This window comes from Fusarium fujikuroi, chromosome FFUJ_chr06, assembly GCF_900079805.1.
Source record: "Fusarium fujikuroi IMI 58289 draft genome, chromosome FFUJ_chr06".
Taxonomy (NCBI): domain Eukaryota; kingdom Fungi; phylum Ascomycota; class Sordariomycetes; order Hypocreales; family Nectriaceae; genus Fusarium; species Fusarium fujikuroi.
Genome location: NC_036627.1, coordinates 2,799,285 through 2,812,394, shown reverse-complemented (window position 1 = coordinate 2,812,394; position 13,110 = coordinate 2,799,285). Strand labels below are relative to the sequence as shown.

Here is a 13,110-nt window from a genome sequence, read left to right as displayed (position 1 = left end):
GATAACTTGGCGGCTCCTGCTACAAGTTTGAACAAGCTTCCAGGCATTTCGACTCCCCTTTTGTGGTTTTACGATCATCCTAAGCCACTGTCGTTGGCCTCTAGGCCTTTACCGAGTCTCAAGTTTCTTGGCTTCAGAGACCATTGTCCCAAAGGGGGTATTCAACCACATTTTTGGGGCCTGTGATTGGCCACCGTGTCTTCATGGTACCACCATCAAGGGGGTCCGTTGACAATTCTGCGGCAAAAACCCATCTCCTGAAACAGCATTGGCAGCGGAACTCGTCATTAATCAGGTGTTTTCCGAGACGTTTGAATAGAAGTCTCGTTTCATTGTTGGTCTCGGTCTCGTTTGGTTTTTCCGTGACTCGTTGTTCATGGGCCGGTCCGTTGTCGTGTTCTTCTCGTGGGCTCAGGGAGTCATTGTAGTCTTTCACCTCTCTTTAATACTACACTACACATTCTCTTCAACGGAACTTCCGTGCTCGCTTCGGCGCCTGATGTTTTATTAATTCTTTCTCTCTTTCTTTTGAATATACTTGCAGTTCTCGAGGGTTGATCTCTTGAGAACGCTCTCTCCATTCATTTCAACCTCTCGACGAGGCTCAATATACCAGGCGCTGGACGTCTTACCAACCATATCTCCTAGCGAATCTACTCGAAAAATAACCGATATAGAGATCAAACCTCGAATTAAACAAATTATAAAGTCTCCTTGCCGGTTCCTTACTACGTATCGTCTGCAGCATCACCAACATGGTCGACAAGATCTTTCTCTCGACGGTCGTCGCCGACGCTCTCTTCCTGAGTTCGGGTGTCATGGAGTTGGTTTTTTCGCTGGTCGTGCAGAGCAAGATGAAGGACGCGCCTACTGATGGCGAGGATGTTACAAGGAACTTGCTGTACCAAAGATTTCCCCTGACCGCGGGTATCGTCAATGCCATTTTCATTCTCGTCACATTTGCGGTCACACTGCCCGGACTCGTCATGCCCGCTCGAAGCTTTCTCAAGGTTTCGGGATATATGGTGACAGTGTGCGCGATATTCACTATGTGCGTGGCTGTGTTCCTCTGGGTCATGACGTTGAGGATGAGTGAGCAGTTTTTCAATATCTACATCGATCAAGAACCAGACGTACAGAGCTTGATCCAGGACTCGGTACGTTTCACTGAAATCTGACACCATGAGCCGTATTAACTTGCTTCCTTGCAGTTTCAGTGTTGTGGTTATTTCAACAGTACAACTCCGGCTTTTGTGATGGATTCGACTTGCAGCAGCCCTGCAAGTGCAGCGCTGCTACGTGGCTGTGCGACATCAATCTCAAGTTTTGCAAACCTACATATCGACAGCATTTTTACTGTTCTGTTTGGAATCGTTGGTGAGTTTAAACCTCCATTTCTTGCCCAATTGTGCGCCAAGATATCGCAAGTGGCTAATTTCCCATATATAGGTATCGATGCTATCTTTATCCTATGCATCGCATGTCTGCTCAAGGATCGCAAAGAGCGCGAACGGTACCGACATATCGATGAGAAGGCCGGCTACCGACAAATTTAGTGCAGAACACTTTACAATGTTACCTGTGATCGGTGGGCTGGGCCGCTCATTCTAGAAGTCACTACACTGGCATCCCTTTTTTTTCTTCCTCTTTCAGACGGATATGTGACAACTTCAAGCGAGTGGTTTTAATATTAATACTTTATTCCCGTTCTCGATCATCAAGTGGCTGGGTGCGGCATGCTGCCTAGGCCGTCCAGATCACGTCACAGTTCCCGATATTGAAGTCGTTTTTGATGGGCCATGTGGCAAGCGATAGATCTAATTCCCATGACTTTTGTCATGACGGGTTACGCTATCAAATGATTCCAAACGTTGTGACACCTCCTGTGCGGTTCTTCTCTCTTCGGATCTCAACCTCTTCCAACTCAAGACCTTCGCCATTCTCCATGATTGTTTCTCGATGCCATGGCCCGACAAACATGCCCTGAGGGTCGGCATCATTGCGTATGGACCGGAACGATTCAAGTTGCTTGCCATAGAACGCTTCAATCTCGGGCCGGGTGGTTCTAAAATTCTTTGCCCAGTGCGGACGACCTCCAAGGTCTTTCATCAGCCACTCAAAAGCCTCGTAGTATCGTTCGTGGCAAGGAGGATCCATTAGGTAGGGGCGGTATAGTGTCGCATTGAGGTACAGCGTAGGTCCGTTTTCAACAGTAATATCAAGGTATGGCCGTACGTTCGAGGTCAGAGTGGTGTCGCTCACGCGCACCTCGACGGGTGCGTGGACGTAAAGACCGTCAGCAGAGAAGGGGATGTTGTGAGGAACGTAATCAGGGTCAGCAGGAGTCAAGTGGTTGAGCCAAGAGCTCAGTCTCCGGAGGGCCTCGGGGCCCTTATGAAGAGGGATAGCCCACTCATTAACAAACTGGGAATATAGGCAGTTCATGAGCAGTGCTTTGCGGCTTGGTTGAACAGCTGAAGAAGTGGTTCCATTCCGAAAGCCATACTGCATACCGAAGACAAACCACTCAACCCATGGCAGGATTCGCGGAACGTGTTGGGCAAGATAGAGAAGATTGTGGTAGACATAGTAGCCGATTGAGCCATCATATCCACTCTGAGGGGGGTCACGGTATTCCTCGTCAGTTTGCTCTGCCTGCCACACCACTGCACGTCTTGTATATGGGAACCACCAGACCCTGACAAATTCACTCTGTGTCCATAGGTTTCGATTCCAAGACTCAAACATCTTGTAGTCTGTGTCAATGCTCTGTTCCCACTTCAAAGTAAAGGCTGGAACTGCCTGGAAGGAAACTTCAGTAATGATACCAATAGCACCGAGAGAAAGAATGGCAGCTCTGAAAAGGTCCGTCTTGATGTCTTTGGAGCAGTACACTGTGGTTCCATCTGCCATTGTCACCTTCAGGGAAAGGATGTCTTCGGACATCAGTCCATGGCGTAGACTGCTTCCGTGGGTACCTGTTGAGATAGCGCCACTGATAGACTGCTCATTGATGCTTCCAAGATTTGGCATCGTGAGTCCATGCTTCTCGAGCTCTTCGCAGAGGGCGTAAAGCCTGATTCCACCCTCCATGGTAACAACACCTGTATCTTTGTTCACTGAAAGGACCTTGTTGAAGTTGTCCAGGTTGACGAGCCAGCTGGAAGTACAAGTGATATTGGATGGTGAATGGCCACAGCCAGTCGTCACTAGACGCCGACGGCATCTTCGTGCCAGGTTCACAACTTTTTCAACTTCAGGCAGAGACTCGGGTTGGATAAAAAGCTCTGGGAGGGACGAAAATGTGCGCGCCCAGGTGTAGTGGACGTGTTGTGGCCGGGCACGAAATGCCACACTATCGTCGAAGTTTTCCAGTTCTGCGGCCACGAGAGGGTCCATGGCTCTGCTCGGTTTCAGACGGTAGAGAATGAACCCAAGGAATAAAAACAAGACGGTATCAAGGGGATGCCAGGTTCAAGCTAGATATCAGAAGATGTGTGGGATATGATTGCTTGATGCCGAAGTGGGTGTAGTCGAATTTGATCGCTTGCAGGTGGGTCGGTACCGGAATCACAAGTCTGCTGGCACAGTGACAAGGCCAGTTACATCAGTCTTATTCTTCGTTTTGTGTCATTTTGGCTTCAAAAGGCATACATGGAGAGGCAAACACCTCATTTTGACAATTTCTGGGGGCAGAAATGTGAGTTTTGTAAGTCGAAGGCAACTCAAAGCATGCAGAAGAACAACCGAAGGCAAAAAAAAAGACCGATCATCAGAGGTCCCTGGATCGCTACGACAGGGTGTTGGCGATCGCGCTTCTGACTCTGATTGGCTCCGATGCAATTCTAGACGTCAACGATATTCACCGGCTCAGGCCGAGATGGTTATGCTTTCTAAGCGACGACAGGGATGTTAGATGGTGTCATCCTCTCAGCGCATATTCAGCGCATACGGGCAGGCAGCTACCCTACCCTACGATCTTGTTCATGACTTGAGACATTTCTTGATCGGTTTGTCTCGCGGCCCTAACAATCAGTGCAAATTAGTTGAGTTATGGATTGACATAGCCATTTGACTTTTCTCACTATAGTCGTGTCGCATATGAAGATTTGTTCATAAGCTAGGCATCATGTAATATTTGAATATACTCTTAGACATAGTCTCGAGAGGAACCAAAATCCAAGGCCATCTACAGCATCGGTGCAGAAAGGATTCTCAAGACAACTATTTAGGTACTACTTCACCAACACGTCTGACTCTGGTCTGTTCCCCATCAGTACACAACAAGTAGCGAGTAAACCACTGAATGAATACACTGATTTGATACCAGTACCTATGAGTCTGCGATCGATGGGCTGTTTATGATTTGCTAACACTGCTCACAAATTAAGTAAAAACCAACTCAAAAACCAATAGTCTTAAAGATTGACTTTAATAGAATGAGGACAGCTGGCTACGAGCCCCCTGAGTCGTTTAGCTTCATATATATAAGTACCCGAACCTAAAACATATAGTATATATTGACGCATAATACTCGTATAGCCAGTGATATTTCGTGACGGCCTGACAGCAGAATATCTAGGCTGGAATTGATTGAGTTTACTAGACTCAGGTATCACGAGACTGCTCGACGGAACTGGGAGCTCCCCTCGCCGTCAATACTTCTCTTTGTATCATCTACTATCCCTTCTTCGAATATCTTCGCCCACACGGCTGCTAGTGAGGCAGTATTCCAGCCACCAAGTCGCACAATACCATCTTTCATTGCTAATTCGGCAGCCACCGAGGTGACAAGCTTACCTTCAAGGCCACAAGGAACAAAACGAGCCCAAGGATTAACAACGTCGGGACCATCTACCGAGACGTCGATGTTGATAGCAATACCAAGGGCTGTGACGTGTCTCCGATGATGAACTCCAATTGCTGCGATTTTACGTTCTGGTTGGCCGGCGGGGGTACGGACCCAGACTCCAGGTTCATCTCGAGTTGTATAAGTTTCTAAACCGAACAAACATGCCAGTAGACGACGTGTGGTCGCTTCAAGATGGTTCGCATATGACATGACTGAGTAATGCGCATATAGGGGAGAGTGCATGTCTAGCACAGGCCACAAGACAAGCTGTCCAGGGCCATGGTAGGTCGTCAAACCACCACGGCTTGTCTGTTTGACCTCGGGAATGAAGCTCTGATCATTGACAGGGTTACGCCGATGAGGGAGACCAACGTGGAGGGGAGACTTGAAGTAGGAGGTTTGCTCGGAAGTGAGGGGACGCTGTCGACGCCCAAGCGTGAGAGTTGGTGTTGGTTCAAAAGAAAGAAGATGAGGGCGGGGTATGTGGCCTCTGTCTTGTTGTTGTTCCTCGCTCAAACTCTTCCACTCGAGAAACAACGAGCGGAGTTCCTCCTGTTCATTGTTGGCAGTGTCATAGGGGACGAAAGCATCAGGATCCGATCCTGTGAGATGTCGATGCACGAGAAGGTTGAGTGAAGGTAGTTCTGACGTCGGAGTGGCGTAAGTGGATGACCATCGGTTGAAGAAGACATGACCGGCCGATGTCCCGGCTCCGATACGGAATGAAGTGGATTTTATGGCGGAGGACGGAATGGCCTTCAGCCGCAAGCCAAGCGGCATTGTGGTCCGGCTTCCAGGCAGATTCACCGGCGAAGGTGCCGATTACAGAGCCCGCAGAGTAGCTACGATCAATTGGGGTCGATCTGGCTTGTCGTATTGTATGTTCAAGATCACAGACCGGGGGTAACCTCCGAACAAACTCTGGCGTAGGCATGCACGATATGCCTTGGTAGGAAGTGAGTTTGTGACCCTTCTGGTGGACGATCCCGTGGGGCTCAGAAAAGCCGGCGGTGGTGACGTCGGTAGCTCAGGGCCGAAGATCAACGGACGGAGGCCGCCGAGAGTCTAATTTCGAAATTGACCTTTGCATGTGAAGTCTACTTTAAATTGTTGTTCGATATGGAAGAGAAACCTTGTGCGCACGTTGAAGTGTTTGAGCCTCGCGATTGTGGCTTTGACAGTTGAAAAATTCAAAAGTAACCACACACAACAGGCTGCCAAATGACAGGCTGTATGTAACACTGGAGTACATACTTGTATAACTTGTATACAATGCCAGCTGAAACTAATAAACTAACTCAAGACTAGGGACTCCGTAACTACCTCACCTTAGCTTAGGTAGTTGTCTGAGACCCATACCTGGGAGAGCCGAGAGCTGAAGTGTCTCCATGGAGCTCATCAGTTGAAAACACCAGTCAGTCAGTGGGTAAGAGCTGTTCTTTTCGTCGGAGCTCCCGTCTGAAACTGCTGGTAATACGGAGAAAAACAACTCAATCAACTCGACGAAGACCATGTCTCAACACTAAGGTAAAGTACTGTAGGTCAGAAAGCGTAGCACAAGCGAGTACCAAGCTCTCGATCTTTGGTAGCTTGGCGAGCACTGGCAGTCTCAAAAGCTACCGCCCCGTCCATCATCGACAATCACTGCCTTTTCGTAGACGTACGTCGCTGTCGCATCATTCACTTGTGTCTCATGACATCAGGGAAGTGGTGCGCTAAACCCCAAAAGGGACAAAATGGTTGCTACAGCTTTGCTCCATTGGGTAAGATGTTGTGGTGCATCTCTTGTCCATCGTCGCCCACTGTCGTCATCACTGAGCTGTCGTGCACTCGGAACTTTTCTCTACCTTAGGTAGATGCACTAGTCTAGCAAGTTCCTGTCGCTTCGGGCATCGAAGGTTGCCAGGCTAGATCCGTAGGAATAAGGTGGAAGCATCATCTACTGCCCACCCCACCAGACTCCAGAGCATTCAGTGCCTCCGCTGGGATTTACTTTAGTGTGATTCAGAGTGCTGCAGCCGGGATCAATGTGCCCTGGGCCTGGGCGAGCGGCGAGCACCCGTCAAGGGTGGCAGCCCACGGCGACCTACGTAACGCCTCCATGGTGATTTCATTTGGGCTGCGTTCCTTTCTCAAGTGACAAGTCGTTATGCGGCCCTCATGCATCTGGCTACAATCCCCTCCTCTCTCTCCTCTGCAAAGTCATTCATGTGCCTAAGTTATCTCACTGGGAACTCCGTGTCTTTCCTCAGCCGAAGGGAGAAGAAACATACTAATCACCGTCGTACAATTCGACTAAGACACACATCTCCTGGTCCCCACACCGACAAGCCAGTCCGTCTCCCGAGCATCACATCACCCCTAGACGCTAAGGAAAAGGCTCCAGAAACAAAAACAAGAAACCTTCCCAGAGCTAATGAACAAGGTTTATAAGGATCGTCAATCTCCTCAGCCCAAGCCTTAATTCCCTTCCGGCTCCCTCTTCCTACTTTTATAAGATCCATCGCCATCTCTCAACAGTCCCAGACGCCTGTTCTCTACAGCGCAAGCAAACTCTGAACCCTTGTCGAGAGGTACCAAATAAGACGCAAGATTTCACTAGCCGTCTTTTTAGCTGCATCATTTTCCTTGACGGTGATCCTGGCAGCGTGACGACATCCAATCCCCGGGGCTCCATCGCAGTAAATTAATCCTTTCGAGTTCGATTTTTTGGGCAGAAGTGCTTGCAGCAACGCTTGATTTTGATCGATCGTGGCCAGATACTGTTCAGCTGGAGAATAGTATACTTTCCGACGGCATATAGTCATGGCGAAGAGTAAGTTCTCTCTCTCTTGACTTAGTTGTATGGCTTTTCCAAGGGACAACTGGCTGACCTGTCGCAGACGCTCCTCTTGGCCTCGCTGGCCTGGTCCTCCTCGCTGTTTCCCTCCTCTTCCTTTGGTTCATCATCCTCTCAGGCTTGACCTCTACCACGCCATTCGACAAGACGTATTTCCTCCGCGCCGACACTGGCGGTATCTCGGGTGCCCGTGAAGTCACGCAATGGAACTTCTTCTACATTTGCGGTGCCGGCAACAACGATTGCGATGGCGCCCGCGCTGCCCCCGTCATCGGTCGCGCCTGGGACTCAAACCCACGTAATGCGCCCAGTTCGCTTGTCGGTGGCCGTGCTGGTGACACCACATCTAACAGACAGTTCTTCTTGTGGCGGTTTGGCTGGGTCTTCATTCTGATTACTCTTTTCTTCGAGACCCTCGCCTTCTTCACTGGCTTCATTGCCTGCTGTGGTCGTCTCGGTGCTGGAATCTCTAGCATCATGTCCATGTTCGCCCTGTTCTGCTCCTCAGTCGCAATGTCCCTGATGACGTATGTATCTCTGGCCCCTGTATGATGCTATAGCTGTTTACTGACATCTCTCGTTAGTGCTACCTGGGTTCTCGCTCGCAATGCCTTTCACCGAGACGGTCGATCGGCCTCCATTGGCCGCTATGCCTTTGGTTTTGCGTGGGCATCATGGGCCACTTTGCTCGTTGCTACCATTCTCTTCTGCTTAGGCATGCGCGGTGACAAGTCGTCAAGTGGAGGTTACAGCGGCCGCTCATGGCGCCGTAGACGAAGCGTCCGCAGCAGCCACGGCGGAGGCTATGAGGGCCGCCGTGTTAAGGATGACTATTCCTAAACTTTGACCCGGCAGCTGTCTGCTAGGCCAAGTCCCAGTGATTCTCCAAATTTTGGCAGAGTTCGATGAGGGATGAGCATTAACAGCCACAGTGATCGTATCCACGACACCCTCAATGGTTTTTCGCACGCGATGCTGGAATTTTGTCGCGTCTATATTTGATTCACCATCCATGATCTGTTCTATTGAGCAGATTTGTATTCATGATGTGTTTGGCGAGGAGAATGGATTTTCTCTAAACATAATGTTGAAGTTAAGGGCGGGATCTACAAGAAGCTTGCTTTCATCAACTGTCTAATAGTTATTATGAATGTACGATATTACAACAATGCAAGCGTCTTTTAAGTTTTAATACTCTAGTTCCTGTTTCTCGATATTTCCACCAGGTATTGTGTAGACATTATCAGCTAACAACCCGGAGCCTCATGGCGTCACACAACAGTACTTATTATCGCAGCGAGGATAGGGCAAGGTGTCGTTGCATAGTTCACGAGGTACCGGATATCATAACTTTAAATCATTATGCATGTACCCATTGACGTTATTCGTCCATTCGCCAAACCATGAAGTGCATATCACACCCTACCCTAACTCTCGTTAAACGATTGAAGCTCGAAGTCACCTCCAAAGCCCTCTCTTTTATCCTGTGTTGTTCGCCGCTGTCCCTTTCGTTCGAGTACATGAAATGAAAACAACAACATGCTATCCTGGTTCGTTTTCCAACTTGGTCCATTCGCCCAGTTTTGTTCGTACGAAAAACAAATGCCAAAACCCGGTCCGAATTTGTCTAAACCCACCCTAAAGCGTGTACAGGAGTGTCCTCCAAAAAATGCAGAAAAAGAAGGTCAAAATGATGCAAGTAACACATGCTGATGCCTTGGGACTTTGTGCTGTGTTACTGCTGATGATGAAAGGTCGACACCTTGGAAAGAGCCGTCGCATCAGTTGAGCAGATGCTTGTTATCCATAATCCTGTAGCCAACTAGATACCTGCTCTGTTGGCATGCTTCCTAGATGGCCGAGTGCCACCCCGGCTTTTCAAGCTTTTATGCATCCTTTGGGCTTGACATAGGACTGACGCTATCAAGCGGTGCATTGTGTAGTGCTGGTTTCAAGAGCCCGTCCTCCTTCAGGCCATCTTTCTCTCGTTGTAGAACGCCATTGACCCAAGCTGCCACTTCAGCATCTGCAGTTGATGAGTTCAAATTAATTTTACCAACAGCTTCCGCGACCGTATCAACTCCGTCACCCTCCTCAGCTTCTTCCGTAATTGTTTGAGGCTTTGTAAATTCGACGAGCCACGGATGTTTCAATAGCATGGCATAGGTTGGCCGCTTCATAGGAATCTTGTGAAGACAGCTCTTCACAAAATCCTTGGCCATTTCCGAGTAAGTGTCCTCTGGCATTGCAGGTGGTTCACCTTCAACAATAGCCTGTAGCATGTTAGTAACCCGTGACTGGCTTAACTCAAAAGAAGGAGCGCTTACACTCAGTTGGCTGAAAATAGTAGAAGAGACCTCCGGTGGGTAAGGATAAGCGCCTTTAGCACACTCGATGATGGTCAGGCCCAAACTCCAGACATCGCTTTGAACGCTGTATGAGCCATCAGAGTTACCGGCTTGTGCGAATCCGCCACCAGAGATCCTTTCAGGGGCCATATAGCTCTGGCAGCCGATGTTGGTTCGCGCTATACTAGCTACCAGATTACCACTGACACCAAAATCGCAAATCTTGACCTGGCCTCGTGTATTGACCAAGATGTTTGTTGGTTTGACGTCGCGATGGATAATGCTGTGTTCCTCCTTCAGTGATTTTAGTCCCATCACGGTAGAATATGTGATTTTTCGAAGAACATTCTCCGGAATTCCACCATTATACAGCTTATCGATGGACCCGCCGTCCATATACTCAATGCACATGTAAACAGCACCCTCCTGGAAGAAGGCGCCGTAAAATTCGATGATATACGGAGAAACACACTCGTGTAAGATGACGAGCTCCTTCAGAATGGTTGTGAATTTGGCGTCGTCAAGCTCCAGGCGCATTTCTTTCATCGCCATCACTGTGCCTGTTGTACCGTCGGTCGTCTCTGACAAGCCCTCGGCAGAATCTTCTGCAGATCTAACGGGAGAAGGGTCCGACTGCGAATACTGGACAGGGAGAGGCTTTCTTGAGAGGCCTTGTCCGAAGCGAGGGACTCTTCGCTTGGCATGCTTGACCTTGTAGACTGTTCCGTAGTTTCCTTTACCCAGCTCGGTCAAGACTTCAACCTCATCAAGAGATATGCTGAAGGTTTGGCCATTGGCAAAGTTGACGCCTGTCCGTGTGATTGTGGCAGCGCCATCAAATGTCACCCAGCCCTTCTCTGTGTCGATATATTTCTTGAAGTCATCCATTTTGGACCCCTGACCACCACCTGCTCCGTTGGATCGTTGACTACCCGGCGCATCACCTGTGATATCAGAAAGCTTTCCAGGAGGCCCCCGTTTCTTACCAGAGGCGGTGACAGGGCTGGGTCTACTCATATCAGACAGCTTCATGCCCATGCCGCCGCCCATGGCCCTTCTCTCGCTCAGCGAGGGCTTCGTTATCGCAGGAGCTGAATTGACATGTGGTGCATGCGGTCGTTGCATATTTGGCGGTAATCCCAGGTTGGTAGGGAATCCGTTAGCAATGCTGGCTGTAGGCGATGACCCCGAGGGTGTTCCGGGGTTTCCAGCGGGAGACATGCCCTTCTCCATGCGTTGTCGATGTAGTGCTCGGGCTTTGGCCATTATACTGTTTTCCACTGAGGCACTACTACTTCCAGCAAAACTCGAGGATGTTTGTACAGGCCGTCTGGCCATGCCTAAAACACCCATGGCGGTTGAGTTCGGGTTCATGTTGCGAGGATCGGAGACGGAGCGCAGAGATGGTACTCTTCGGGGAGGCTCGCTTGGGCTATCATGACTGGGAGACTCGAGCGGCGTACTGGGTTCTGACGAATCTTCAGAGCCTGGAGATGCAGGTGTCGACAGATCCTTCCACTCCTCCGGCGTGGCCGGGATCGAGTCGGAGGCAGACATCGGGTACGAGGTGCGTCGATGGAAATCAGAATACAGAAAGGCTGATTCTTCTGGCTATGTCGTTGAATGGGTTTGATAAGAGGTGGTAGGAAGGAAAACAATGGTCAGAAAATTCAGAGCAGCGTGGAAATAACGGCGAATATCCTGACAATACCGCGGGGAGCTATCGATCGGGAGACGGGACGCGATCGATTAGAGATGGGTACAAGAAGGAGCGATGGAGGGGAAATAGATGGTGCGATTCTTTTGGAGCTAAACGGAGTCAAGTAGTGGGCGGTCTAGGCCTTTGAGACTCTAGGTAGTACGGCTCAACGACTAGGGGCTCTTGTAGTTGGGAAGGAAGAGCAACCAAAAAAAAAAAAAAAAGCCTGGGGGCAACGAATGAGCCAGAACAAACGCAAGTTCTGATAAAGTTGTTGCCAGGATTGATGACCTTGAAAGGGGCTTGTCTTGCGTTATTTTGCAACGCTTGTGGCCACAGTGAGTGAACCTCGTATCAGAGTACCGTATGGCTACCTGGAAAGCTTCACGTTGAAGTTCGTTCAGGTATCCTTTGGCTCTCAGATTCGCTGAATGGGCGGGAGTTGGTAAAGATGAAAGCTCGTATAGCCCATACGAAATTTGGAAGTTTGATAGATAACTGGGACAAAAGTTGTTAGAATAAGAAATGTATTTCTCTGACCTTATTGTGGTGTATGCAGTGCACTCAAGGATATGAGGGTGATTTCAAGGCAGTATGCATACCGGAGGAAGCGTCTGGCTGGGATCAAGAAAAAGTTACGAAGTGTTTCAGTCCTTGAGTAGGTACCTTAAGTAAGGTAGGGAAATACCACATGTACCAACGAGCGTGATGGGCAATGGCTGGATGCGGGGTCAAAGGTTCTGCAGACAAGCAGAATAGCAACGAGACGGAGGAGGAAAGGTGCTAATGAATTATACAAATCGACAGCTCAATCCGGCATGCGCATCCTGCGAGAAAGTAATATGATAAGGTAGGCGCAAGAGGTATTTGTGATAAATGGGGGCGAAGGCGAGGCTGACGATGTTGGTGATATGGAGTTTAGGCCCTGATCTAATTGATACGAACGGGCACCTTCGATACGGTCTGGGTGACTTCACTACTTGTATAAAAGAGCTATTATATTAGGTTATATATAACCTACTATACTAGCCCTAGTTAGTCTTAGGGGCTTAATTAATAAGAAAGGCAGTTAATAGAGGAGAGGCTAGGCAATATAACTATTAGGAATTATTTAAAGTTAGTAATACTATTATAGTCTTATATAATTAAGAACTTATAAAAATACCTACTTTATTATAGTAACCTATAGCCTTACTAGCTTAGTCTAAAGAAAAGATCTTAACTGTAAGTAAAAATAAGGCTAAAGAAAAGATTAAAATACTATTAAGTTAGCCTATATTAAATTAGTCTTTTTTTACTTAATATTTAATAGTATAATAAAATATATCTAAAAGAGTAATATAAAGAGCTCCTTAAAGTAGTATATAGAATC

At 48.5% G+C, this 13,110-nt stretch overlaps 5 protein-coding genes; 2 read left to right on the top strand and 3 right to left on the bottom strand.

The window, feature by feature from the left end:
* Positions 1-755: 755 nt before the first annotated feature.
* On the top strand, positions 756-1,556 carry FFUJ_06208 (probable Pls1 tetraspanin; the record flags this gene model as incomplete). XM_023579508.1 has 3 exons in its annotated part: positions 756-1,157; positions 1,212-1,377; positions 1,450-1,556. The coding sequence occupies 3 exons, from the start codon at positions 756-758 to the stop codon at positions 1,554-1,556; spliced, it is 675 nt and encodes a 224-aa protein (XP_023432334.1).
* Positions 1,557-1,854: 298 nt separating this feature from the next.
* On the bottom strand, positions 1,855-3,399 carry FFUJ_06207 (related to D-arabinono-1,4-lactone oxidase; the record flags this gene model as incomplete). Its single annotated transcript, XM_023579507.1, has 1 exon — positions 1,855-3,399. One exon carries the CDS (start codon positions 3,397-3,399, stop codon positions 1,855-1,857), a length of 1,545 nt encoding a protein of 514 aa, XP_023432333.1.
* A 1,216-nt stretch (positions 3,400-4,615) lies between these two features.
* FFUJ_06206 (related to LIP2-lipoic acid ligase) lies at positions 4,616-5,632 on the bottom strand (the record flags this gene model as incomplete). The annotated part of the gene is made up of 1 exon (XM_023579505.1): positions 4,616-5,632. One exon carries the CDS (start codon positions 5,630-5,632, stop codon positions 4,616-4,618), a length of 1,017 nt encoding a protein of 338 aa, XP_023432332.1.
* A 2,025-nt stretch (positions 5,633-7,657) lies between these two features.
* Positions 7,658-8,531, top strand: FFUJ_06205 (related to FMP45 Cell cortex protein involved in sporulation; the record flags this gene model as incomplete). XM_023579504.1 has 3 exons in its annotated part: positions 7,658-7,667; positions 7,735-8,218; positions 8,276-8,531. 3 exons carry the CDS (start codon positions 7,658-7,660, stop codon positions 8,529-8,531), a joined length of 750 nt encoding a protein of 249 aa, XP_023432844.1.
* A 1,046-nt stretch (positions 8,532-9,577) lies between these two features.
* Positions 9,578-11,596, bottom strand: FFUJ_06204 (related to tyrosine protein kinase of the MAP kinase kinase family; the record flags this gene model as incomplete). XM_023579503.1 has 2 exons in its annotated part: positions 9,578-9,964; positions 10,019-11,596. 2 exons carry the CDS (start codon positions 11,594-11,596, stop codon positions 9,578-9,580), a joined length of 1,965 nt encoding a protein of 654 aa, XP_023432331.1.
* Between the last annotated feature and the right edge of the window lie 1,514 nt (positions 11,597-13,110).